The 27,952-nt window shown below is 49.9% G+C and overlaps 1 protein-coding gene across 3 annotated transcripts in view; it reads right to left on the bottom strand.

Annotated features, from left to right (window-relative positions):
* Positions 1–25,666, bottom strand: part of INPP5D (inositol polyphosphate-5-phosphatase D) — a 60,431-nt gene extending 34,765 nt beyond the window's left edge. For 2 of the 3 annotated variants that reach the window (XM_063339236.1, XM_063339237.1), the window contains exons 1-2: positions 25,443–25,665; positions 20,447–20,510 (exon numbers count right to left, since the gene is read on the bottom strand). In XM_063339236.1, the coding sequence (XP_063195306.1) occupies positions 20,447–20,510; positions 25,443–25,576 (198 nt within the window). In that variant the 5' untranslated portion in view covers positions 25,577–25,665. Of the gene's footprint in view, positions 1–20,446; positions 20,511–25,442 lie in introns of all 3 variants that reach the window. The other variant, XM_063339238.1, reaches the window with a different exon arrangement.
* Positions 25,667–27,952: the final 2,286 nt, after the last annotated feature.

Here is a 27,952-nt window from a genome sequence, read left to right as displayed (position 1 = left end):
CCTTCCCCCAGCCCATGCGGGATAAAAAGGACCAGCTCCTCGTGGCACGCTGTAAAAATAAAGGACGGCACTTTCCTATTTTGAGGCAGAATTCAGCAGGGAGCCGAGTGCATGTCCCGAGCAGTGTGGGGCGAGAGTGACAGCTGCCATAAGGAAAGGGGGAGCCGGTGGTGCCGGGAGCTGTGGGCAGCAGCGCCCAAGCGCAGAGGGAAGGACGGCGGAGCCCCGGATCCGTGGCAAGGGAGCTGGAGGGGCCCTCCCGCCACCCCGTGACACCCACTGCGGTTCTGCCACCATGGGAATCCAGAAGCAAAGACGGCTGGATTGTTCTGACTCGTTTATCTTTTGTATTGTAATTGTTATTATTTGCAAGGACCTCACCAGAGGAAGCGTGCGGGAAGGGCTGTGCCCCTCCAGGGCAAAGCAGTGCCCAACAACCCTCTCCGCCTGTCTGCACCGTGAAACGAGCTCCTCTCCACTCACGGTGTCCCCCAAATGTCCCCACTCCCCCCAGGAGAGCCAGGCGCGCACTGCCTCCCTCTGCACAGAGGTAAGCTGTCTGAACTGGGAGAGAAGACAGCAAGAGCAAGCCCCTGCTGCACCTGCTTCTCCCTTTGGGGAGAGGATGAGAACGAAGCTTGTGAGATGCGTGTTGGTCACGTTGTTCGACATACAAGTGCAAGTCACTCAGACGCCGCCAGCGACAAGTCCCACGTGAGCCCCTCCAAATCATAGCATCATGGAATGGTTTAGGTTGGGAGGGACCTTAAAGAACACCTAGTTCCACCTCCCACCAGACCAGGTTGCTCCAAGCCCCGTCCGGCCTGGCCTTGAACACCTCCAGTGAATCCACCAGCCCGTACCTTTGCTACCAGCCGCGGGGCAATAGGACCGCCCCCGTGTCTGCAGGGCGCTCCCAGCCCAGCAGTGCCCGGGACCACAGGGATGACGCTGGGGTAGCATCAGTTTAGCACAGAAAACCTGGCTCCGCAACACTGCAGCCAGCACTCAGGTTGCTAGATGACCTACCTGAAGCCTGGTCAATCAGTTTTCACTGCCACCAAGCAAAGACAGCAGCACGTAGCTGGGACATATGCTTTCTTCACGCTTTAACTTGTGGCAAAGATGTACAGGTTGGGAAGGAACAGAAGGGGTGGACAATAGAACACTCGCATTGAGCGGGTCTTCATCTGGCTGCGGAGTGCAGTATCACAAACTGGAGGGATGGTGCACTCCAAATAGACTCATAGAATGTGTTGGGTTGGAAGGGACCTCTAAAGGCCATCTAGTCCAACCCCCCTGCAGCCAGCGGGGACATCTTTAACTAGATCAGGTTGCTCAGAGCCTCATCAAGCCTGGCCTTGAATGTCTGCAGGGATGGGGCCTCCACCACCTCTCTGGGCAACCTGTTCCAGTGTCTCACCTCCCTCAGTGTAAAGAACTTCTTCCTAATGTCTAATCTAAACCTACCCTGCTCTGTTTTAAAACCATTGCCCCTCGTTCTGTCGCTACATGCCCTTGCAAACAGCCCCTCCCCAGCTTTCCTGTAGGCCTCGGAATAAATGTCCTCGAGACAAACCATGCTGGATGACAGCAGCAAGGCAAAACGGAGCCTCAGCTTTATGCAAACTGTCTCTGGTTTATGAGCCGGGGAGCAGAGGTGGAACGGGGCACGGCAAACACGACCGAGCAGGACGGGGCAGCGCGGAGCAGGCTGGAACCACCCCAGCAGAGCGCGACAATTAAATCCACTTCCCGCCCCGCCACCGCCTGCCTTGAGTAAGTAACTGTTTCCTCGGGGTTATCACAGGATAGATCTTGTTTTAATTGCGAAGTGGATTGTTCCAAGTCATTAGAAACGTGAATGGCAAGTGTCATATCCATGGCAACATGCCACATCTGTCTCCACGGCGATTCCCCCAGCATCACCGCTGGTGCCTCAGCTTTGTGCTGCTGGTAGCCATGGCGTATGGAAAGGAAACACCTAGTCAACGTACACGATATAGGGAAACAGCCCGGCAACCAGCAGAATTGCACAAAGGAACCTGGATAACAGTGAATCGGAGGCTGTGCAGCAATTTTACAGTGGGAAACAGCATCAGAAAAAGCCTGTCTTTCTAAGATCTATTAATGGGAGTGTCATATCATAGAACCATAGAATTGCCCAGGTTGGGAGGGACCTTTCAGATCATCCAACTGTCAACCGAACTCTGACAAAAAAAATCACTAAACCATGTCTCTAAGCACTATGTCGACCCATCTTTTAAATACCTCCAGGGATGGTGCCTCCACCACTTCCCTGGGCAGTCTGTTCCAATGCTTGACAACCCTTTCAGTGCGAAAATTTTTCCTAAAATTCATCCTAAACCTCCCCTGGTGCACCTTGAGGCCATCTCCTCTTGTCCCATCATCTGTTCCTTGGGAGAAGAGACTGACCCCCACCTCTCTACAACCTCTCTACAACATATGAGATGCAGGAAGAAACTCTTCTACCATACTTGGTGCCATAAAGCCTTAGCTGGACTGTTATGTCCAGCCTGGGGCACCATTTTTTACAGAACATGTGAAAATACCACAGAGAGTCCCAAGGTGAAATTACAAGGACAGCTAAAGAGTTGGAAAATGTGATTGACAAGGAAAGTTCAGGAGAAAGGGACTGGTACAGTGTGGCAAAGAGACAGCCTGGAGACGTCCCAGCAGCAGTCTTAGAAGTTTTAAATTCTCTTATAAAGAAGATGGCAAGCAGCTGTGCCGCAAGTCCCCCGAGGGCAGCAGATGTGGCTGGCTTGCTTTGCAGCAGAGGAGGCGTAGGTTAGATCACAGGGAACCTTGCCAGGCTGCACGGGGAGAGCACGTGTCCATGTCGCGCCGCAGGGCAGAGTACTCAGTTCCCCACGGCTGGCTAGCGAGCACCTAATCCTGATTCAGCCTGAAAATGGGGCAAACGCTGGGCTCAGAGACCCTGCAAGGCCTCCTGCAACCCCTAATTCTGCCACTGTGGGAAGCCCTCCGCAAATCTGCCTCTTTGTCCAGATCCTGCTCCTTGAAGGAGGCTGGTGAAGCTGACCACGTCCGTGCTTGTCCTGAGCAGCCCAGCCAGTTCAACTGCATCGCAAACCACGGACTCTCAGATCTTCCGCACAGCCTTCTGACTCCAGCCCTTTTGGCTGGAAACCTCCTTTCCCACAGGATGTCTTGGTGTCTCCTGTCCTCCAGAAACTGCCCTTAGTTCTGCAGGTTCTTCCAGTTATCAATTCCCCTTCCAACTTCTCGACGCTCACTGTACGATGGTTTAAACCAACTAGCTACAACTTGTTCTTGCCTTCATGCCGAATAGGCGCCTGGGTTCTTCATTTCATGAAAACCGGTTTGACCACAGCCTTTAATCCCCTTTGGTTAAATCTTGCGATCCCTTTTCCAAGTTCATCTACCTAAACTTTTCCACAGGTTTTTGTGTGTCTGAGGTCATCGAATCTCCCTTTCTCTCTGGTGTAAAGAGGCCAACAGCACCCAGCTTAAGAAGTCCCCTCTTTTTCATTATCTCCAGGCAACGCCACCTGGCCAATAGGGCACCTTAACAAAGACACTCCAACTCCGAACGCTCCTTTAAGAGAAGCTGCAAGCGGAGTATAAAGACACAAATCAAGAGAGACATAAAAGATGTAAAGCCCACGTTAAGCAGGGCAAGGAAGCGGTTAACTTGGGGTTCATTACAACAATGGTATAAATAGATGGCACAGGAAGCCTGGGGCCCTCAGAAGGAAGAGGAAGTGTTTTCCTTTCCTGAGCCAAGGCACAAGGAGGAACTAGGAAACTGGTCATCTGGTTATATTGCTTAAGGGCAATATTTTCTAACCAGAGTGCCTTAAACCAGGTATTTAAACCCATATATAGGCATTTCAGTAGCAGTCAATAAGTTTTTCAAAGTTATAAAATTCTGGCAATACCCACCAACTTGAACGGAAGCTGAAAATCAGGTCGCTTCTACTTTGGTGCGAAAGGCTGGCAGGAACTTTTTTCCTTTTAGATTTGGAAAAAAAAAAAATTCTTAGGCTTCCTGGTTTGGAAAAAAAGTTGTCTTCAAGACTGTCTGTTAGCTAGGAAGTCTAGCTGGCATTTTTAAATGTACTTTTGGCTCTCACATAGGCAGGCTTTTAGATTTCACAAAAGAGCTGAACCTAAGAGCTAAGAAATTCCTGGTAAATTTTATTATTTTTTTTAAAGCATTTTAAAGCAACCTGGTTGTGTTTCAGTTTTGCTTTGTTAGAAAACATTTCTTATTTTTAGATCAAATCTTCTGCTAGGAAATTTTGGGAGCGTTTCACAGGAATGGGATCACAGGCAGGAATCACAGCTGGGAGAAACAGCCACTTCCCAAAATACAAGCCACCAAGAAAAGCACCCCCTATTTCGAACGCGACGCCTGGGGCTGGGAAGAACATGGGGCTGAGTAGGGGGTACAAAGGGAGAGGAGGAAGCGCGCGGCTGAGGAAAAGGGGGATCCCGCGACATGGAAGGGACTTTAAGATGCGGTGGGAAGCTGCGAGCGGGCAGGGGGTTGGGACGGTGGGTGTGAAGCTCAGCAAGAAGGTCCCTGGCAGGGGAACTGAACACGAGAGAAGAGGCAGGGGGAGGAACCCAGGGGACCTGGGCAGAGGTTGCGGGCGGGTGGGTAGAGCAGTGCCTCCTCGCTTGGAAAAAAATCATACGAATTTCTGGGAGAATGGCTTAGAGTAAGTCCTGTTGTAAAATATACAGTTTGCATAACGCTGGGGGGGATGGAAGGTGAACAGTCCCTGCGTCTCCTCTGAGGCAGGAGATGATGAAGGCCTTCTCGTCTCATTCTGCATACGGTTTGGTCCCCAGTTTGCTTATTCACATCACTTTCGCTACAGTGGCCTTTTACATTTAAGAATTTGGGTGAAAATCACGGAAATCAGAGAGTTCGGGGAAAGAGGGCTTCAGAATTTCTGGAAGAGATTATTCACAGAAGGAAACAAGGACTTGCAATTTAATAACAACCAAGTACACGTTACTCCTAGCTTGTGTTCCTGGCTGAAAACCAGACATCCAAACAAGCAAAGTTAAAAGAAAGAGGAAAAAATAAAGAAAATTACTGTGTTGTCAATCTTGTAAAATTCCCTCTGTTCCTCCAATGCAACTGAAGGACACCATTACATATTGCCTCTACCATGAGCTCCGTTTCTTTAAGCATAATGCTGACATAAGAGACACCGTATAGGAATTACTGGCACTGCATCACAATTCTTTGCTTATTACATCTATTCAGAAAAATGGGAGCAGTAAGCAATTTTCGCTCTTTCACCCTAGTTTGCCCAGAACAGATGTTAAAGTTCAGCACCTCCTTCCTCACTTGCTTGCGACACGTGCGTGGAGTCTGAATCCTATTGCTGTGAGCCGGAGACATGGAGACAAGTCCACCAGGTACAAATAAGCACCCTTGCCTCTGTTGCTAACCCGGCAGGAGGGGCACATCAGGGCTTCCCTTCCAATTCATCGGGGGCAGTGCAAATCTAGACCTGAAACCTGAACTTCCTCCTCATCCAATTTTGGCCAAAACGTCCATCTCGCTTTTTTTCCTATCCGCAACATCATGGAAGAGAATTGGGAAGCACAATGCGTTTTGCTTGTGCTCGGTTTTAAAGGCTAAACATGTTCTATGCGTGGAACGTGATCCCAGTTTGGGTTAATCTTCAAAAGATCCTGGCTGTCATATCTGCCCCTTCTGATCTCTTCTGGCCCTGCAAGAGTCTTCCTCTACATGGTCCCACTCAGACTTCGCTCTGGCAGCCCAAAGATCGGTCATGTTCACAAGCGCTCCTGTGGCAGAACTGGGACGCCTGCAAATTAAGAGAGTCTGTTGAAGTGAAGGAAAAAAACTGAAAGGAGTTTTCAGTAGAGTATAGCCGGTTGCCACATTTTTATCTCAAGTTCCTTGTTAAAATTCTACATCCTAAAGAAAAACATAGAAGTTCTGGAAAGCGAAGGACTTCTAGAAGTCTTTGGAACCTGCATTCTCCCACACCAGATAAAGACATGGGTCACAAAAATAACGTAACTCAGATCCTACTTAGGGACCCCGTTCCACTCTGCTCCGGCACTCCACAGTTCACATAAAAAGTTTGTTAATTGCCAAATATCTAACTAATACAGTTAGACAGAAGCCGGTAAGAACACTGAGCAATGACAGAAAGCACCAACACCACATACTTGAGGTAGTCCTTCGCAGTAAATAAACCCTTTAAACTCTAGCCATCGAGAACAATTTTACCAACTCAGGACATAACGATCCAACTTGCAGCACCAAGAGACACGTCCTGAGCAAGCGACCCTTTCCGTATTTCTTTGTATTGTAATAAATAAGATTTACATCAACAACAAGCAAAGAACAGTGTGGCTCCATGAGAGAACATGAGGCGCTGGTGGTAAATTTAGCTACAGGGTGCAAGTCAGATGAGTTGGTGATGAATGAGCAAGGGCTGCCGATCCACGGGGATCTGATGCAATTTTTTTAGCACCTCTGTAGCGTGTGGGTAGAACTTAAGTAAAAGTTTTGGAGTACGCCACTTCTGGCAGCTCTTGTAATTTTATCACAAGCCTCGTGCTTTTTTGATTTTCCACTGAAAAAGCTTCAGCGCCTGGAGTCAAAGGCAAGCTTCCATTTTCATTTCTTCACAAAACATATCTAGCACTAGTGATTCCCGAGACAAGCTTGAAAGCACGGGTTCTCAGGAGCGAGGAAGGCAACCAGGCAGGGAGTGTAACACAGTCGGCGTTTCTGAAGGCAGCTCCTGGAGGTCATTGCTCTGATTTTGCCAGCGCTCACTAGCGGGCACTAGCCCACCGCCTCCACCGCGCTCACTACCGGGCAGGCAGCGGAGGATCCATCCTCAGTTCTGTGCCTTCCCTGTTGCCTTCTGTGCTGAATGGATCCCGGTTTCCACAGGCACCGAGCACTAAATATGTGTGAAGTACATAAAAATGTCCAGCGGAAAAAAGAAAATGTAAGATTAAAGAAGTCATACTTATTGAAGCAAAGCACCGCAGGCAGAAAGTGCACGTAAAGCAGCTGCATTCACCCCATTATACTGCATAACTTTCTGGGATTGCATAACTAAAAGCCATAAGCAATGCACAGATAAGGGTGAGCACCTTAGTGTTACAATTTCCTGTCTTCAGCCTGCAAAATTTCTCAGGCTCTAAGCTACAGCAACTGTTCTCTCAACAGTGTGACACTAAGGGTGACCATTTGTCCTGTTCTTTCAAGGGACTGTCCCTTATTTCATTGATTTGCTGCATGCGTAAGACAAACCCTGACTCAATCAGAAGTAAGCACTGAGCCATCCCTGCTAACTGAACAGACGCAGAACCCAGCCTGAAGAAGCACCGCCATTTAGCAAAACTAACCACAAAACTAAAACCAAACAAAAAAACCCCATCCTTCAAACCCTCTCCTTTTACATTCCCCGCCTCGACTGCACCTCTGGAATAAAAATAGCGGGTGTGGGGTTACAAATTTGGGGCTAAACTTTGCCCCCTAGAACTGGACCCAAGCCAAGGGTCTGCCTTCACAGGTGCAGGGATGCGGCGAACAAGGAAGACAAACCTTCTGGAAAGGCCACCCCGTGCCTCTGCCAGCAGCCAGCACCTGCTGCACCTGGGTTCCACCCGGCTCCAGCCCAAAGAACACTTTATACTAAAGCTTTTAAGTGACCCAGGTGACTATGCCCCCGTCAAGGTTGGAAGCACGAGGCCTGAATTGTAACCCAGGCGGGACAGGCTGCTAACACAGAGCAACCCCAGCCCGTGGGGCGGTACTCCAGCCACGGGGGGTTGCTGGACCCAGCTGTGCTGGGTGTTATCCTTTAAAACACTGGAAAAAGGGAGCTGTAGAGCCCTGGGAAACGACTCAGACTTTCAAAGGCGAGCTGAGATGGAAAACTCTGTCAGAAGGTACAACCTGAAGACAGAAGTCAGGCAGCATGGCAAAGGCCTGGGAACGACCAAAAGCTGTGCTGTGACTTCATTCTCTCCGAGGGGCTCTGAAATGACTGAACCCGAGCTGTCTTTCATGAAGCCTGTTTCAGTTCCCCAAACCAGTCTGTCGTTTGAAATCAAGTCCTGTGTGCTTTGCGTTTATGCAGCAATCTGAAAACTAAAGGATAGAATCACAGAATCACCCGGGTTGGGAGGGACCTTTCAGATCATCCAGTCCAACCATCAACCGAACTCTGACAAAAACCATCACTAAACCATATCTCTAAGCACCACGTCTGCCCAGCTTTTAAATACCTCCAGGGATGGCGACTCCACCACTGCCCTGGGCAGCCTGTTCCAATGCTTGACAACCCTTTCAGTGAAGGAATTTTTCCTAATATCCACCCTAAACCTCCCCTGGCGCAACTTGAGGCCGTTTCCTCTTGTCCTATGGCCTGTTCCTTGGGAGAAGAGACCGACCCCCCCTGTCTACCCCCTCCTTTCAGGGAGTTGCAGAGAGCGAGAAGGTCTCCCCTCAGCCTCCTCTTCTCCAGGCTGAACACCCCCAGCTCCCTCAGCCGCTCCTCACAAGACTTGTGCTCCAGACCCCTCACCAGCTCTGTTGCCCTTCTCCGGACACACTCCAGCCCCTTGGTGTCTTTCTTGTGGTGAGGGGCCCAAAATTCTACGTCTTTTAAAACTTTAAACAGAAATAGTTTCAACCACCAGAAGGTAAATTTGAAAAGTATTGGTGGAACAGACCTCGTTTACCTAAAACAAGTGCAACCAGGACAAAATGCTTTAAATGATCAGGACAAAAAGCCATGTGTAGCACCAGCAATATGTTAGCTTCTTTTTCTTTGAGAAAAGAACTCAAGACTTGCCTGAAAAAATGAGTATTTTTCTCTGTGACCCATCGTGTGTCAAAGCACAGAAGCAATAAGACATAGTCCTTCCTTCCCACGCTGCTGGAAGGGGAATGATCTGCCGTCTCCCTGGATGCTTTAAACTCAGTTATGAAGCTTCATCAGAAGTTTTTGGAAATACAGAATGTGAAAAGGACACGACAATCCTATGGTTATAACGCTATGCGACTGATAATATTAAAGCTAGCATCCGTCAAATTACTGAAAAAAGGAGAATATTTTCTTGTTGATAATGTTGGTTGTGTACGTTTTCAATTTTTTCCCGTTAACCAGAAGAGTTTTAAAATTTGGGGAATTTTTTTCATTTTCTACTCCTGGAGACGTTGAGGTGCGTGTCCTCAAGGCGCTCGCCTCAATTAGGATTGTGCACGTGGCCTCTCAAACACCGACTGGAGCCGATTTGAAAAATAATTGTTAAATCGGTTACTGTTTAACAGCACCAATCTTTTATCTGCTGAATCTTGAAGTATTTTGCAGCGCCTGGAAGTTGCTTTTGTACATTCAGCGAGGGGGGCCTGTTTGCAATTTTCAGTTGTTTCAGCACAATGAAGGCTTTATGGCATTTATAAGACATTTATTGGAGCGCAATCTGTAACAAAAAATTTCTTCGCATTCCTTGGCATTTCACTCTTTAGAGTGAAATTTTACCTGAAACCACATACAGGTAAAAGGAAAAGACATTTCACTTCATGGCACACACTAGCTTTCAAATACTCGATTTTGTTTTTTGAAGCTTGAAAAACAAAATAATAACATCACTTTATCCTGATTTAAACCATCTTGTCTGAAAGTTTGTTGGGGTTTTTTTTTTATATTTTCAGGAAACTGGAAACATTCTGGAAGGGTTCAAACTAGACAAAAGCTGGATATGGTTTGTTTGTATGAAGAATTTTGTATACTGAGAGATTTGGGAGCAGGAATGCGCATGTTTCAGGAAATACCTCGTTCTCTTATTAAATGCTGCTTCTTTCAGTTTTTCAAAACCGGTGAAATGCACTGTTTACTCCTACCTCAGATGCAACGGTGGAAAAAACATTTCTCTTGTCTAAACAGATTCGGATAGTTTGCAGAAACACAAAGTCCACAGATTTTGCTAAGCCCTGACTGCAAATTACTTTCAGTCCTACACATAAAGACTGGAAAGAGTTTTACAAACTGATGTAAATCAACATTAAACTACATTGAAAAATACTCAAATGGGAACGTCCATCGTTTTCAGTAATAAAATGAGGCTTAACGTAATTAAATCATGTATTTGGGCATACGAGAAATGCGTTTCCCTAACCATGTTTTGAGCCATTGCTCCTAACAATTATTGGGTTGTCCACTTGCCCCTTGCTTATATCCCAGACGAGTAACCACCCTAATTGTACCTCAGCCTTTCAGTGCCAATGGAGGGGCAAGTTTTCCGCGGAAATAACAATCTCCATGCAGCCTGCAGGGAGTATTTTGGGCAGGCCTGTGCCTGTCCTGTCCTCGCTGGAGACTGTGAGGTTTTGACATAGATTTTGAGCAAGTACAAATCCCTACGTGGCTGACACCAGTTGTTAAGTGGCCGCAACGTTGTGAACGGGTGAACATCACCCAAAGGGTTTTGCTTTGCATTGTCTCCCACTGACACCAGCTCAAGTGCAATCTCCCAGTAGAAAGGGTTTTGACCAGATACAGGTAAATCCAAGGCAAATCACAAAATCCTTACTATAGAAAAGCTGTTCTTGGCTCTTCTCCCAAGGAACAGGCGATAGGACAAGAGGAAACAGCCTCGAGTTGCGCCAGGGGAGATTTAGGATGAATTTTAGGAAAAATTTTTACACTGAGAGGGTTATTAAGCATTGGAACAGGCTGCCCAGGGAAATGGTGGAGGCGCCATCCCTGAAGGTATTTAAAATCCGGGTCGACATAGTGCTTAGAGATATGGTTTAGTGATGGTTTTTGTCAGAGTTCGGTTGATGGTTGGGCTCGATGACCTGAAAGGTCCCTCCCAACCTGGGCCATTCCATCGTTCTGTGTGTTGGAGCAGTACAGCAAACAGAGATTGCAGTGCAGGATCAAAAAGAAGGACAGAAACTTTGCGTCTGCCTGTCAAGGGCTCACCAAGGACTCAGTGCTGCAGCCAGAGGCTGCCTCTGGCGCTGGTGACAAGAGTGGTGACACCGGGAAGGCGGGAAGTGACCCGAACTCACGCTTTTCCCAAGACCACGCTGGCAGGAGGGGCAGCCATACGCCTGCCCTCTGCGAGCAGGTGAACGCGCCCGAAGAAGCTTTTACGCCGAGCTCCACCCTGTAGGACTCACAAACAGAAGCCAGACCAAATTCTGCCCGAAGACAGGGACAACCCTGCCGGCCGGCTGATGCAAACAGCCAGACGTCTCGGTGTGTGTCTTGCCCGACCCGGGACGGAGGATTTTGGTCTTTCTGGCATATTTAGCCAGCCCATATGCAGACAGAGTGCCAATCTAGGGGTTTCTTCCCCCCAAAATATGTGTTTCTAGAAGTGTTCTGGCAAGAAAGGGTTTCAGCAGGAAACCCCCGTGTACAGTATTTATCGGCATTCCTGCCTTCTGGGAGCCAGTACAAGTACAGTGGTAACCTACAGCTTCAGCGTCAGTGGATTCAGTGAGTCACAGCTCTGTAACTGCTCGCAGAGCACCACTGCTTCCTGTTGCATGCAGCCTCCTATCAGACTAGACAATTTTACCAGAAAAAAAAAAAAGAAAAAAAAAGAAAAAAAAAAAAGGCGCTAGATGATCACTCAAGGTAAAACAGCATTGCCAGGGCATCTATAATTTTCACCGAAGTCAGCAAAACCCACACATAAATAGGGTCAGACCCTCCCCCTGCAGCAAGTATAAGTAATTTTTCATTTCTCGCAGCGATGGTGAATTTGGGCACGGATGCAACAGGAATGGCGATCTGGCACCAGAACTGCAGAGTTGATGGGAGGTGCAGGCACACCGCGGCTTTCTGTCACGGAGAGGGGCAGCTCGGGCAGCCCGGGAAAGCGAAGCGCAAAGGAAAAGGCAGGCAGTAACTCTCAAAATACTAATGTTTTCCATACTGCAATACAGTCTCTTACGCAGCCTGAGAAGGCGGCAGTTTTTCGCGATTCCTTCCCCCAGCAAGGTAATCCACAGAACCTGCCAAACCCTGGAGCTGGTCAAACAGTTTTGCTCAAAGCAAAAAAAAAAAAGCACCCCAGCTTCTTAAAAAAAAAATAAATATGAAAGGGGTTAGAGCATGTGCTATGCAAAGCATGGCCTTCATTCAGCCCCTGTCTTCCCCCTACTAATTTAAAAAAAAAACAAAAAAACAAAAACAAAAAAGGTAAAAATTTCAAAATTGCTTATCTGGACTTTTTCAAAAGGATGATCCATTTTTTCCATCTGAAATAACATTTTTCTTCAGGATCCTGGCAACAGTGTGGTTGCTTCTGAAAAGCTCAAAATCGAAATGACACGTTTCACCTGAATGCATTTTTTTTTTTTTTAAAGTTTATTCCAGTTTGCCTGAAAACATAAAGTGGTTCCTACCCCCGGCTCAAGCCATGCTCTATTTCTGCTCTCCCCTGTGGAGCAGCCAAAAAAATGCACAGCCTGTCCAGGGCGCTGTGGGTGATGGGGAGCCTCCGTCTTTGGCAGCCCACGACGTTCCAAGGCAGGTACCCAACTAGACCCCTGACAGCGGCACGGACGGGAGAATGGGGCAATTCAAGAGGAAAAAAACCCAACAAAGCAAAGCAAAACAACGGGTTTGCAAGACGGAGAGGACAGAGCGCCCTTGCCAGAAGGCAGCAGCGGGGCCGGCGGAGCCTGAGCCCCGAGGGGGTGGGCAAACGCGCCGGGTTCCAGTTGTGGGTCGCAGAAGGGGACCCTTATGTGGCTGAGCCAAAGCACCAGGTGCTGCCCGCAGGGGAGCACTGGGACTCCCTCAAACCCACAGACCAGACTCTGCACAGCACAGGAGGACACTTTAAAGTCTGCCCGTGGCACTGAGCAACCCAGAGCCTGCTCTGCAGATGCCCCACTTCCCTAAGGAGACTCCACCTTTAAGGACGAGCTAAAGCTGTTCCCAGAACTACACATTTCTGGTGACAGCCAGATGTTGTGCGATGTTGACACCTGTCCATCAGGATATCTCCCCTCACACAGAGCGGCAGGAGGTAAGTGACTGATCGTGCAAATGACCTAAGAAGCGTTATCTGATAGACTGTGAGCATGAACTGAGATGCGATCTCCTGCCGCTGGGAAGTGACTGATTGCGCAGCAGCTACGCGGCTGAACAGCCATCAGATAACACAAGCTGAGAGCTCCTATTTGAGATGAGCCATAAGCCTAGTGGGATCAAACTCCACAGGGTTTTAGAGACGCTGCCGCACTATCCTAATGCCAATCCGCATTTACTGACCAGACTCCAGCATCTTCCTTTGCACCCCCTCTTTCAAGCCTCCTCACTCAGGAGGCAGGTTACGCTCTTGACAGTGAGCTTTTAAAGTCGCAGCACATAAAGGTGAAATGGGGTAAAAAGCATTAGGCGCAGGTGGTACCACAGTTTTTCAAGAGCAGCTTTTGACCTCAGCGTATTCTCGCACTGAGCAAGACTCAGCTGTAACAGGAATTTCCTTACCTGACTTCAGCCTGCCAAGTCCAGCAGCCCGAGGGGGTTCTCCGGGCTCTTTAGGCAACAGAGAGAGACAGGACCTGCCAAAGACAGTTTAACCCACCCAGGTCAAAAACCTGTTTCTTCCCTGCTGACTGCAGATGTGCAGCCCAGCTTTGACTCTGTGGCAGCTCTGACGGCACATCTGAAATGAGGGGGGATGAGCACTGATGCATCCCACACATCTGAGCCTGCCAAAGTCAGTGAGGGACAGCTATTTAAAATTATTTTCAGTAACCCAATCCTCCTTAACAGACTGGGACCGAGTTCCCCCTTTGTAAAATGGGAACAAGAGCACTTCCCCTCCTCGTGGAGATGCTAAGATCCCAAGAAATTCAGGTTGTGTAGCGATGAGGGTCATATTGACACCTCAACGAGTTGTGTAAATGAGACACTTCAAGTGACAGCATGGGAAGGTTTTATCTTCTATGAATCTAGATGGCAAGAGCCAGCTATAGATGCCCAGCTTGGAAAGACAGTTTTAGCGCCTGTAGTTGGTCTCTAGTGTTTAGTTTGATCTTCTGATTCCCCAAGACGCCTTTGCTGCTCTGCCCGTCTTCGCACAAACACCATTACACTCAGCTAGCCCCCAAACCCTCAACAGCCCGGCGTTAATCACGCCTCCCCTGTTTGAGCAAGGGAGAAGAAAAAAAAAAAAAACAAAAACAATCACATTTATTTTTACAGAGCAGAAAGCTGAAGTACCCCAGCCGTGCCTGGCCCGCCAGGCGGGCAGCAGCTACGATGCCTCGGAGGCAGTCGATCTCCAGCCTTGTGCCCTGCTCCTGGGTCTCTGCCTAACTGTAGGGTTTTGCTCTCTTCCTCTCTCACTTCTCAGTCTTTTACTGCAGCGAGCGTCAGCAGGCTGACGTGGTGAGTACTGGTTCTCAGCCCGAGGACAACGATCTCTACTTGCTGTTATAGTCCTGGGTTTCACAGGGGGTTTTTACTCCTCCTCTCCTTTCTTAAACATGTTTTCAGCCGCAGAATGCGCGTTTGAGTCATCCAAGCCATGGACTTCTTTGCCTACGTATTGAAGTCTCAAGTAACGGAAGGAGAGAATTCAGCAGTCCCAGGAAAGAAGGGAAAGAATTTATATTCGCGTTAAAAGAAAAGAAGCCTGTGATGGTAACTACTCTGGCGTGGTATGTTTTGGGGGGTTTGGTTCCAGGTACAGCAGGCAAGAGGGGCTCATGCCTACGCCAACTGCTGCAGGGCTGCTGCGGGCACAGACACCCAAGGGCAGACCACATCGCATGCCACAAAATGCTGGAAGGACATATGCAAATATTTTTTTCTTCGGCCTGAATGCAAAAATGTGCACCTCTGAATGCAAAAATTTACACCTTCCTTTCTGCCACCTGTACTTGAACAGTTAATTTAAACATGCAAAAAAAATTACCCTCAGTATTGTTCCACTAGTGACAGACCAGGCTCTAATTAAAAAACAAAAAAAAATTAATGAAATCTACTCTCCAAAACGCAAAAAAATGCGAAGCGACTTGCAGCTTTAAAGGGGAAAGAACTCCACAGAGTGGCAGAGGGAGAACTGTCAGGTCACAAGGGCTGCGTGTGTAGCTGTGATATCACCCATCTTCTGAACCTGCTGTCAGCGGGACAGATGCCCGACAGACGACAGCCCAGATCTGGGCAGGAAGACAACTTTGTGAGCTCCAGGAAGGAGCACGGTGCAGGCAAAAAAGGTCACACCACGCAATCAGGGCCCATATTTATAACTAATACAGGCTAATCTCAGGATTTAGTATTGAATCTTTCCTATATGGCTTTTTTTTTTTTAAATAAACCCAGAAATGAGAAGCATCTACAGATTGCTGTACTAATTTAACACCTGATCGAATTCCACAGGATTAGTAGATTCCCTCTTTTTTTTTTCTTTTTTAAATGTCAAAACTCCATCCTATTTAACAGCATTTATGCCCTTGCGCAGGAGAATTGTTCTTTTCAAAAATCTGATCCTTTAATACACGTGAAGTAGGTTTTGTTTTACCCCAAACCCAAGAGACCAGCACCCAGAAACCCCTGGCCCCACTGGAACAATGTACTGAGACCAGCCGCCAACAACAGGAGACTGTTTTCCTCCGAGCCTCGAATACAGCCCTCACCGCGTCTCTCTCCCTCGCCAGAGGCATCCAGCCCCCTCGTCTCCCTCTCCCACGGAGCCGGGATAAAGCAGCACAAAGCGGGAGGTGCTGTGGCTTCAAAACACGAGTTCATGGCACACTTTATTTAGCCGACTCCTGACGCTCGCCCTACAGCTTGCGGCAACCCGGCACACAAAGGTGTTCCAGCACAGTCCCGCTCCATTCCACAGTGTACGAACAGGAGAAATCCCTCACAATCACAACACAGATCCCAAGAGATCGGTTCGGGTGTACTTCTAGTAGATCACGTTTCCTTAGGAGATTTCAAAAGGAAAGATCCCATGGAGTCCTAACAACACTCTCTGGATCTGGCAGTAGCCCAATAATCCCTCCCCAGAGAGGATGAGGACACATTTATTTGTAAATAATACCCTGCAGAATTCTCTACAGAGAACTAGAAGGCGGGGAGGTGAAGGGGTGTGTGTTGGGGAAAGCCTGGGCTGACGGACATCAGTCACACCTTCTGCTTGTTCATAAACCTTCATCCAGCATGAGAGGCTGCCCCGTTGCCACAGCATGGAGAAATACTGATTTCTTACGGATGCAGTGCTCCAATCGGTGGACCAATGGAATAGTTGCGCACAAAAATGGGTCCTATGTCACAGCAGGAAAAAAAATTACAAATCCAGTACAAACTGGGAAACGTAACTGGCATCTTCCCAGGCTGTAACGCAGAGAAGATGCCAAGCCTGCACCGTGCCGTAGCTGGCGGGTCCCGGGAGCAGCCCAGCACGCCCCGGGGAGCTGCCTGCGCACAGCCATGATGCTCCGAACACAGATTTCAAACCCTCCTGTAACCTGTGGTGTCCGTGCCCTTCTAGAAGAGGCTGCACGCTCAGCATCGCTCGCAGGACGTGCCGGCAGGGCAGCCGGGGTACGAGGATGGGGCTTCCCAGGGTGCTTAGACCCGTCCAGGGCACATAAGGGCAAAGCGCAGGGTTGTGCGGCTGCCCTTGCAGGTAACCTCTGGCTGTCCCTTCTTCCTCCCCCTCAGGTGAAAACCCAGCACGTGATCATTCCTGTGCTTGTTGCCTAAAAGAAAGAGCAGCTGCCAAACTCATACCCCAAACCCGCTCAGAGTTAGGGTTCCACAAGTTCCCTTCCTCATCGCGGTGACAGCGCAAAGACTGGCACCTTCAAGCTGCAGCAGGGTAGGTTTAGGCTGGACATTACTTAGGTTTAGGCTGGACATTAGGAAAAAATTCTTCACAGAAAGAGTGGTGAGACACTGGAATAGGCTGCCCAGGGAGGTGGTGGAGTCACCATCTCTGAATGTGTTTAAGACTCGTTTAGATGTGGTGTTAAGGGATACGGTGTAAGGGAGAACTTTGCAGAGTGGAGTTGATGGTTGGACTCGATGATCCCAAGGGTCTTTTCCAACCTAAATGATTCTATGATTCTCAGACAAGGACATCGAAGAGCAAGGATGTCATTAGCAGTGCCAGGCTCCCATCCTGACTCTGCCACACAGCTGCTGTGGGATTCAGACAGTTACACCTGTTCCCTGGGCCTCAGGTCTCCCCGGCACCCCCCCTGCCTGGGGGCTTCCTTGTGAGCCATCTGGCACTACGAGATCCTGATCTCTGCAGCTGCTCTTGGTACTGTAAATAATGATAAACACCATATCGCCTTCTGGACACCTATCTTACCATCACAGCACACCATCACACCAGGGTTGCGGTCAACGGCTCAATGTCCAAGTGGAAACCAGTGACGAGTGGTGTTCCTCAGGGGCCAGTACTGGGACCCGTGCTGTTTAACATCTTTGTCAGAGACATGGACAGTGGGAATGAGTGCACCCTCAGCAAGTTAGACGATGACACCAAGCAGTGTGGCACAGTCGACACACTGGAGGGAAGGGATCGCCATCCAGAGGGACCTGGACAGGCTGGAGAGATGGGCCTGTGTGAACCTCATGAAGTTCAACCAGGCCAAGTGCAGGGTCCTGCACCTGGGTCAAGGCAATCTCAGGCACAAATACAGGTTGGGTGGAGAATGGCTTGAGAGCAGCCCTGAGGAGAAGGACTTGGGGGTGCTGGTGGATGAGAAGCTCAACGTGAGCCAGCAACGTGCGCTTGCAGCCCAGAAAGCCAGCCGCATCCTGGGCTGCATCAAAAGCAGCATGGCCAGCAGGGCGAGGGAGGGGATTCTGCCCCTCTGCTCCGCTCTGGTGAGACCCCACCTGGAGAACTGCGTCCAGCTCTGGAGTCCTCAGCATAAGGAAGGACATGGAGCTGTCGGAGCGGGGCCAGCAGAGGGCCATGAAGATGATCAGGGGGCTGGAGCCCCTCTGCTGTGAGGACAGGCTGAGAGAGCTGGGGGGGTTCAGCCTGGAGAAGAGAAGGCTCCGGGGAGACCTTCCAGCCCCTTCCAGTCCCTAAAGGGGGCCTACAGGAGAGATGGGGAGGGACGCTATCAGGGAGTAGAGTGATAGGACAAGGGCTAACGATTTTAAGCTGAAAGAGGGGAGATTTAGATGAGATCTGAGGAAGCAATTCTTTGCTGTGAGGGTGGTGAGCCCCTGGCCCAGGTTGCCCAGAGCAGCTGTGGCTGCCCCATCCCTGGAGGGGTTCAAGGCCAGGTTGGATGGGGCTTGGAGCAACCTGGTCTGGTGGGAGATGTCCCTTCCCAGGGCAGGGGATGGCACTGGGTGGGCTTTAATGTCCCTTCCAACCCAAACCATTCTGTGATTCTATGATTTAGGACAATAAGGCTAAAATATATCAGATGATGGGGAAAAATCGAGTATTACTACAAACAACCTGCAGCATACTGTGTGGAGCCGGATCAGAATGACAGGTTATTCGTCCCAGCTGAGTGCTGGCCCCACGCTGGCAGCCTGCAGAGCCTGCGCAGGCTCCTCCACACAGCGTCGCCTGGTGCTCTGGGAAGATGGAGTCGCTTTGGTTGTTACCAAAATCCCTAACAAAACTATCACTCTCTAAACCAGGTTTGTAGTTTAGAAAGCCGGTGTTTATTTACGGCACCAGGTGCATGGGGGATCTCTCTTCCTATCATGCACACCCATCAGATTATAATTTTAGTACTTCCTACTTATATTTGATTGGTTGGTAATTTACATACGATTACACCATCAAGTAATAGCTGCCATGTATGCTCAAGGGAAGGGTCTTCACCTGGGCAAGGGTCTTCTTGACCTATGGGTGTGATTTTTAGTATTATAATGAAGGTAGTTCAGCTTAGGACACTAAGAAAATTTTCACTTTCCTGCAAAGTTCGCTAAACTTCTCAAAATGTGTAGGTTAGTACCATCCCCGAGGTCCTTATGCTCGATGTGCTTCCTCGAGAATGATACAACACTTGCCTCCCTTGATGAGGAGTTCTTTTCATTAGCTCAAGGATAGAATCTTCGCTATTTGTGAGAATACACATACAGGCCTCTCAACTCTAGTTGCTAATAACATTTCAGGGATGTGCTTTGGTAACGTGGTGACATGCCATAGTAACGCATACAGACCCGGGACAAGTCTGGCGTAGTGTCCTGCCGCCAGTTCCTCCTCAGAAACAGAAGTGCTGGGCCAAGCGAGGCAGAGGGATCTCAACGGCCCTGGGGAAACCCCCCGGGCACCGCGCTGATGCCAGTGGCTGGCCCCGGGTGCACAGTTCTCAGGAGCGCAGCGCGGAGAGCCTGGAATTGGCCTTGGTGGCAATCCAGCTGCATCTGTGCAGAGCTGCATCTGAGTGGGGCTCCTCAGAGCAGCTCGAGCTGCGCACAGGTGGCTCTCAAGTAAGCTGGGCTGTGTGCGTGCACCCAGGACACACAACCCACAGCCTTTATCAACAGCCCAGAGCTGAAAGAAGCTGCTGGCACTCAACCGTCCTCACTAACTCGATCGCTCTAGTTTCAGACATGCTGCCTCTTTGGTGCAGATCTCCAAGGAAAACTGATGCCCCTGAAGCACGTCGGGAAATGCCGAAGTAACATGGTGCACATGAGCCACACGAGCTGCGCGTGGAGTTGGTAGAAATCCATATTTCTAGTGTGGGAAGCTAATCGTCGTTTGAAGTGGGAAGGAACGAATGTAGACCTGCTCTGAAGAGCAGGGCATACTGGGGCATGTGGGCATCACGGATGTTTCCATTTCGTTTCAGAGGGGATACCCATGCAGCACTGGCTGTGCTGAGAGGATGGATAGGCTACAGCCCCCACTGCCTGACGGGAAACCCAAGCCCACTTCTTGGGGCTGTAAGAGACCGTGCCTCCCTCCCCACCCCAAGTTTCATGATCTATCTTGAGAAAACCAGGGCCGAGAGGTGGTACAGAAAGGGGAAGTGGCTCGTTTAGGATCCTAAAGCAGGATAGGAATAAACGGAACATCTGAAACTCCTGCCCTCGGTCCTGGTACTTTCTGGATCCTGAGACCACAACTCAATTTACATTTTCTGGGTGGGGGTAAATCATGATGCAATCTCGGCCTGAAAAGACATATTGATAAGAAGCAGGCTTCAGAGGAAAAGGTATTCCTTGGGCTGAGGTTCTCAGTTATACAAAACGTGGCGGTGCCACTGGACTGAAGGCACACGCGTTAGAGAGCGTGTCGACGGCCAGAGCAGCAGACTGGAGACTAGAATCTCCATCATCCCTGTAACTCCTTATATCCTTTTTCTCTCAGGGTTAGAATTACTTTGAAAAAAAAGCAGCGAGCGTCTTCATGGGACCGAACGGTACATAGCGCGGCTTACCTGGACAATTAGCTTATTTTCTTTATCGGGCAGAATTCGGTAGGTATAAACACAATTCCGGAACCTGGAACAGATCAGAGGAGATATTGTTAGACCATCTCCAGATGGGAGTAACACCGTGGCGCCCCTCCCCGTGAGAAAAAGTATGGGGAGATCCTGAGACACATACATGGCTTCATGCGCAAGGGTTTTAAACATTTCTTTTCATTTCTTTCCCCAGAGTCCGTGAACTAACACAAACCTAAAATGTTCCTGGTCACTACAACATGTTTGCAGATGTCACTGCAGAAAGCGATATCAGCATCGGCCTCAGAGTGAGTTATTCAACTCTTCTTCTGGCCAGAAAGAAAGAAAACACCAAATGGCTCTAGCTGTCAGTAGAGTGGGTGTCTCAGGAAGGAATGAAAAAGCAGAAATCCAAAAGACACAGGGCCAAAATCAGCAATGAATGAGTAAATTGAAGGGCTAGTATGTGCACTGGCTTGTAGTGGAAAGAAAACAAATAATGGATTCCAGCTAAATCACAGTAAGACAGCTGATTGCTAGGCACATTTTCACGCACAAAACCTAAACCACAGCCTAAATGAAAACCCCATCGTGCCATCCTGGTGCGGGTGCACACTGTACTTGTGCATCTGTAAATCAGCCATAATGAACATTGTGTCCCAGCTAAATTCAACGAGATTCAATTCTTATTTAAAGGGGGGATGGAGGAGTCTTTTGCCCAGCGGAGGGCCACGTTAACGCACGAGAGAGAGTCCAGGGCAAGCCTGTAAGGGGGTAAGCATGACCTTCCTCAGCAGCTGCTGAGCTTTGTGGAGCTTGCCCTAAAAAAATAAATATATTTTTACCTTTCTCCCGAGTGAACGACAGACTGATCAAATCTTTGAAGTCACCCGCAAAGCGCTCTGTTAAAACATACCCCATGGCTTTACGCCAGCAAATGATGCTGGCTTCAACCCCATCCTCTCAAAGGAAAAACATGGAATCCACTCTCAGAGCTTCCTTGGCCGCAACAGCAACACTGCGTTACCTGTGGAACTGTCACGACATGTGGGCTGAGGTCAGGTCAGCCCCCCAGCTAGGGAGATCAGGCAGATCACTAAAACATCCTCATCTCTCTTACAATTCTGTTGTGAGTCTGTTCATCACAGGCCTTCCAGAATCACTCCATGCAGGAGAGAGCGCGCCAGGATTTTAGCCAGCCTTATAACAAGGTGTCACAAAGAGCAATTGGAAATGAAAAAGATACTATGCGTTAATCATAGCTGGGTTTTTTTCCCGGGTGTTTGGAGGATTTTGTCATGTAACCACATGAACCTGTACCTTTTGATCACATTAACGCCAACGACACAGAAGAATGAGAACTGCTCCCAGAGCTCAACACGGCGTCACTAAGCAATGGAAGACCATTTCAAATGCACCTATTCCTTCACACATCTGAGGATCTGGTACGGAGCTGGAAGTCACAGACACGATCCCCAGCTGCTCTGGATTGCCAAAACACTGCTAATTTTACCAAGCCCGGGGCAGTAACACCAGATGAGGATATGCCCCCAGAAAGGGTATGGGTTTTGTTTTTATCTGTCAATGCAGTTCTCTTACACCATTTCCTCCTGCCGATATGCAAACAGAGCTAAGCAGAACTGCTCATGCAGCTGATGAGAGAAAATTTGTGTGTGTGGAGATTATGAAACTGATAAACAAACAAGCTCAATGGCTCCTGCATCACAAGAGGACCCTCCTCGTTACCTTCACAGAAAGCACCCCATCACCCAGGCCTTAGGAAGCTGCTGTCATAACACTTGTACAGAGGTTTAGGCTGGGGACAGGTAAGACCAGTGGAAGAGCGAGGAAGGAAGGGCTGCTGGGTGAGACTGGCACAGGGAGGAGCACTTCCTGGGATCAAAAGCAAGAATCCTCGTTAGCAGTCCCCTAATTTAGCACATGGGGATGGAGAAGACTGTGACGCTTCCTCCATTTCTACCCTTAGGCTTTCTCTCCTCAGCATCCTGACTGTCAGGTTATGTGGTCCCAATTACTGTCGCGTCCCAGGTCCTCCCTAAAAACTGGGCTGAGCTCAGAGTTGCTCAACCACCGTTCAGGCTGTCTGGGGAGAGCTGGGGGTGGGAGAGCGTGTGTGTGGAATATAATGTCAGCCTCAGCTTAAAGATGTCTCCAAGTACTGTCACCTCTGTCCTCTCAGCCAACCAGAGGAGGAAAGGGGACAAGGCTTGTGTTTTCTCTCTCCTCTCCTGCCGTGCGTGTTTATATGCACTGGTGGGGCTGGAAATGGCACCTGGCAGGCAGTGTCCTCCGAGAGGCATCCCGAAGCTGCAGCTAGCCTCTGAGGGCCATCTCTGGGAGCGTTGTCAATCCTGCAGCCATCCACACACAAACCACCAACAGAAGGTCCCCTGGAGGAACCATAGCAGTTCAGGTGCAGCACTCTGTGAATGCCCAGCAGGCGCTTTTTGGTTTCAGGATGCAGGCGTTCCCCTCCAGGTAAGTTAAGGAGCCTGTTTCTTGTCAGTAAACTGGCAGATCCAGGCACAGAGAGAGGAGGAGGAAAACGGCTTTGCTTCTTGCCTTTTATGGGGCAGTGTGACCAGTGGAGCAGAGGACAGCCGCGCAAGGGGAGGAGCGTTCCCTCCGCCCGCGCTGACTGCTGCGGCTCTGGGCTCAGTGAAACGCCGCTGCCCGAAGTCTCAGAAAAGGAGGGGAGACACTCTACAAGGCCCTGCAAATACGCCTCCTTTACTTGCCTGTATTTATCCAAACCCTATTTCCCTAAAGCAGCACTTCAAGAAAATCACTATTTCACTCTATGATATAATTAAGTGCTTTTGCTGGATTTTGACTGATCTGCCCAATAAATATTAGAGCTTTGTAGAATATGACACTTCTTTTTCAGAGCAAATTTCATGGTTTTTTTGTTTTCCTTATCTATACATAGTTGACACTTTCTCACTTTCAACATAATTCTCTTTTTGTGAAAGCCTTTTGCAGCCAGGCTTTCAATTCCCCTGTCTCTCTCTCTCTCTCTCCTCCTTTGTCTCCAGCCTCTCTGTTTTTTCAACAGAAGTCACTGAAGAGCTCAAACTTCAAACACCTTCTAGTCAGTAACGCAGCTGAAACCGATACATCTCCGAGGAAGTTTTCAGCTTCGGCAGAGCTGCCCATTTTGTCAAGATGATATTCAGAGGGAAAGACTTATTCACCGCCTTAACCCTTTCTCTTTACTAACTAACAGAAAGCTTCTAAGGTACTTTGGCTGAAGTCTGTGGGACATTTCTCAGCATGTAATTAATGCCAGCCCTTCAAACCATGGCTCCGGCTGCTCTTGGCTGACAAGGCTGGGTGCTCCCCATCCTTTTAATCAAGCCATTCACGTTAGCCACCTCAGAATGGATTTAAGAACATAACCTTTGGCTCCCAGCTCAGAAAATCCTGGTCATGATATTGTTTCTATTTCCTGATCCCATGTCTCTCAAGTCACAAAAGGCTTTCAAAGTTGGCTGCGTAAACATTTACAATGGAAAAGCTTATGCAAATGCCTGTTAGTAGACATTTTTACAGCACCTTCCCTTTCTGCGATCCCTGACATCACTCTGTACAAATATTTTGTGTACATATTGGTTACAAGGCACATCAAAGGGGTCTAGAACTAAAAACACTCAATGGAAGCAACAGTCTACTCTAGTAAAATGTTCCCCAACTTGCAACTTGGCCCCTGAGCCCCATGGTGCTATATGATCGCCCTCCTTCCTCCTGCTTGTCCTGGCTATCTGTCTGCAGCTGCCCTTCCTTCTCTGCCCCCTCCGGACGGACAAAACCCTTCCCCATGTTATTACAAACATCCTAACAGGCAGGCAGAGAGGCCCTCTGGGCTTTATGAGCACCCCCATCGCCCCGCCAGCCATCTCTGAGGGCCCGACACCCACGCTCCCAGCGCCGGCGCCAGCCCCGCGCTCCTCTGCGGACGAACCCCTGCAGCAGACTCTGCCGTCACCAGCGGCCTGACCTCAGAGATGAGCTGTTAGACCAGAGCTACCAACAGCAGCGGCACCACCTTCACCACAGCAAGAAGTACACTTTCAGAAACAAACTGCACCCCGAAACTTGCTTGTAATTTCACGGGGGTAAGGATGAAACAAGATTTATTAAGGTCCTTCACGACGGCAGCAAAGAGGAATCCGAGAGGCAGAATAGGGTCCCGCAGGGGCTCTCTTGATCTCTCCTAAGCAGAGCAGCTCTCTTATCTCTCCATAATGCAAAGTCAAAAGCCTCAGGCTTCACCTACTGACTTCACCCTCCTCTCGCTCCTGCCCCCCCAGGAGTAATTCCTACAGACCCCAGGCAGAAGGCCTCCTCTCTGGTCCCCAGCCTGGAACAGGGGGGTCAGGGCTGCCAGCACTTCTTCCCTCTCCCTATTTTCCCCATGAAAAATTTACCCCGTGAGCCACATTAACGATGGCAGCAGAATCACCGCTGTGCCCGGCGTATCGTGCACGGCTCCAGGAACTGTTTCAAGCCTTTTGCCAAATAGGACACGGCATCATACAAGCAGGTGGGTCAATCGCGCGCTGGACCAGAGCAAGACAAGTGCCTGGGGGGTCACCAAGCTCAGTACTCGAGTTGTTAAGTGTAAATACCTGCCCCAAGTTGTTAACCGGCTCCAAGAGGCCAGGAGGTTGCATTTCCTCAGAGCGCACCTGCAGTACTGTTGATTATTCTCTCCTCTTGAACGAGGGGCAGGAGCAGCGTGAGCAGCACAGAAAAGACTGTGGTTCTATTGAGCCTGGCCCTGCTCCCAGCCCGTCCCTGCCCCGCGGCCCAGCCAGGGGACACCAGTTGCGCTGGGAGGTGGGCTGCTCCTCCCCAGCGGGTCCAGCCGCCGTTTGCCTCTGGGCTGGCCAGGACGCAGGGGGCAATACCCCACATGAGCGGGGACAGGAGTGTCCGCGTGAAGCGCGAGGTGGAAAGCTGTACTTACAGCACGCAGAGTGCATACGCCGAAGCGATTGACTCACTGGCCCGCACAAGGAAGCTGCCATCCTTGCCTACTTTGGAGAGGAGGTCTTCGGCTCTGGAGCGGGTGATGTTGCCGTGGTACCAGCACTGATCCATCGCTGGAGCTGGAGGAAACCCGAATGCCAACACAGGAGCTGCCAGAGCTGCCTGTGTGTCTGTGTGTAACGATCAGGCAGCTTCAGCTCACCAGCTTCCTGTTTCAATAGTACAGAGAGGGAAAGGAAACTCAGCCGCGGACAACTTCCTCAACCCAAACAGCTCAGAGAGTGAGCGTGACATGTTCCTGCACCCCCGCTCTCCCTCGTTGTGCTGCAGCCCAGGCGACTAGCCAGCCCGTGGTCCCTGCCCCTCCCTCCCCCTTCATCTATCGAAGAGTCCCAGCCGGGGACCCCTTCTGCTCCCCCACCGATTCAGTCCCCCAGCCGCTGGTGGCCTGCCATCCCGTTTACGGTCCCGTGCCAGACCCTCTGAGTTTCCATCTTTTTCCCGTCTGTCTGTCTGTCCTACCCACTACAGGTCTCCACGGGGAATAAATAATCCCAGGCTAATCAGGAACACACTGTGCATTAGGATACTTAGCACTGCCTGCCCCGTTTCTGCCTCGTCTACTCCTCACATCCAGCTAGGGGTGAGAACGAGACTTTAAAGGAAAAAAAAAAATATTAATTACCCTTGCATGTTTCCATGCACAGAAGCAGACTCAGAGGCTGATTCTCTCTGGGGATTTGTGACCAAAGCTCCCTGTCAGCTACCGTGATACGGATTCAAAGACCTTTCCTCCTCTAAATCCCCGAAGGTGGGATGGAGCAAAGCCATTTCTGGCAACCTGCATCAGAGGGGGGAGAACTGGAGCTCTCACTTCCCTTTTCTTTGTCTGTGCATCTGCCCCTCGTCTGTGCCGCGTGGCATGCTCCGTGCCGCATCTCCAAGGCAGAGCAACGCGGGGCACGTTTGCAGCAAGCGAGGACATTGCAGGGGCACTGCCTGCATGGCCAATTTGGTTGCCTGGCCCGTACCTCCAACCGCTCTTGTCTTTGGAAGCGGCGCTTCTGCACACCCATGCTAAAACTAAGAGCATCAGCGGAGCTGGGACTCTGCCAGGGGCTCAGAGTGCGGATGGAGAGTCCCCAGGAAAGGCACAGACACTGCCAGCCCTGTGCAACCCTCACCTCCCAGAGCCAGGAGAAGTGCTGGAACCACGGCACCTGGATGGCGTACGGAGCGCTGCCCCTCTACACAGCACAGGCAGCAAGGCAGGAGAGAGCAGCCTATCATCGGGCTGGGGGAGACAAGAATTTGTGGGTACGGAGGGAGAGGGAAGCAGCACAGCCCAGCATTCATCCGTGCCTGCCTGCCCAGCGCTCCCAGTTGTCCAGACACCTGCTCGGCAGTGACCAGCTCCATCTCCGCTGTTGCAGGCACCAGCAATTCAAAATCATGCAGCCAGCACAGGACCCTGCTGAACGGGCAGGACTGCTGTGTGCAGGGCTTCCCGCCCACGCCGAGCAAGCGCTGCCTCCAGACCAAAATTAGCTCAGCTAGACCTGCCCTTCAGCTTCACACAGACCCACCTGGGGCTTTAGGAGCCAAAGTCCCATGGATTCAGGCGCTGAATGCCACGACGTGGCTCTGCATGGACAGTAGCTGTAAGCTCTTGTAAGCTACAGAGTGGTGACAAAGCCTGTTCTCCCCGCTGAGAAGGGTATCTGCATATGGCAAAGGGACTGTGCAGCTCCTTTGACAGTCCTGCCTGGCCAATGTGCTGCTGGCCTCATCTGTACCAGCTCCTTGGGATACATGATACTTACAGTAGCTCATCTGGAGCACAGCTGCGGCAGCAAGAAGAGCTCTGAATGACAAACCACTGCTTGACCTCAGCGTGCCCTGGATGCAACGGATCCGCACGGGGATGCAGAGTGGACAGAGCTGCTGCACGACATGAGTGCTGGTGGAATGAAACCGTGTTTGGAGAACTTCTCCTGATCTACTGCCAGTTAACGCAAGGCAACAGGGAGGTACGAGCCCGAGTCAGACATCTGAAAGACTGATTAGCTGAATTAACACTAAACTCCTATCTATCCCACCGCCAGCTTCAGTTTTTAACAAGCTGATGCAATTTCCTTCAAACGTGAATCCCCTGTCCATCCACACGCAACCCCTTGACTTGGAGGCACAAGCAAGAGGATGAGATCCAAACACATCCAACAATTGCCGCAATAAGATGTACAGGCCGGTTTCTGTATTTCTTGGTTCTAAAAGAAAGCACAGTGCAGCTCTGGCTGCTCAAAAGGCGAATCCCAATCCCCTAAAATAAACAGCTCTGTGATCCCGAATGGCTCATTCACAACGCTGCCTGAAGAGGAAATGGCGTCGGTTTTACTTCTCGTGGCACCCGGCATGTGAACTCTGCGGCGCTGGAGAGAGACCGACCCCTGCGTGGTCAGCACACAAAGCGTGTGCGTCTCCTGAAAT

Source organism: Chroicocephalus ridibundus, chromosome 6 (genome assembly GCF_963924245.1).
Source record: "Chroicocephalus ridibundus chromosome 6, bChrRid1.1, whole genome shotgun sequence".
NCBI classification, from domain to species: domain Eukaryota; kingdom Metazoa; phylum Chordata; class Aves; order Charadriiformes; family Laridae; genus Chroicocephalus; species Chroicocephalus ridibundus.
The sequence above is the reverse complement of the archived record's forward strand: the minus strand, read 5'-3'. Positions and strand labels throughout refer to the sequence as shown.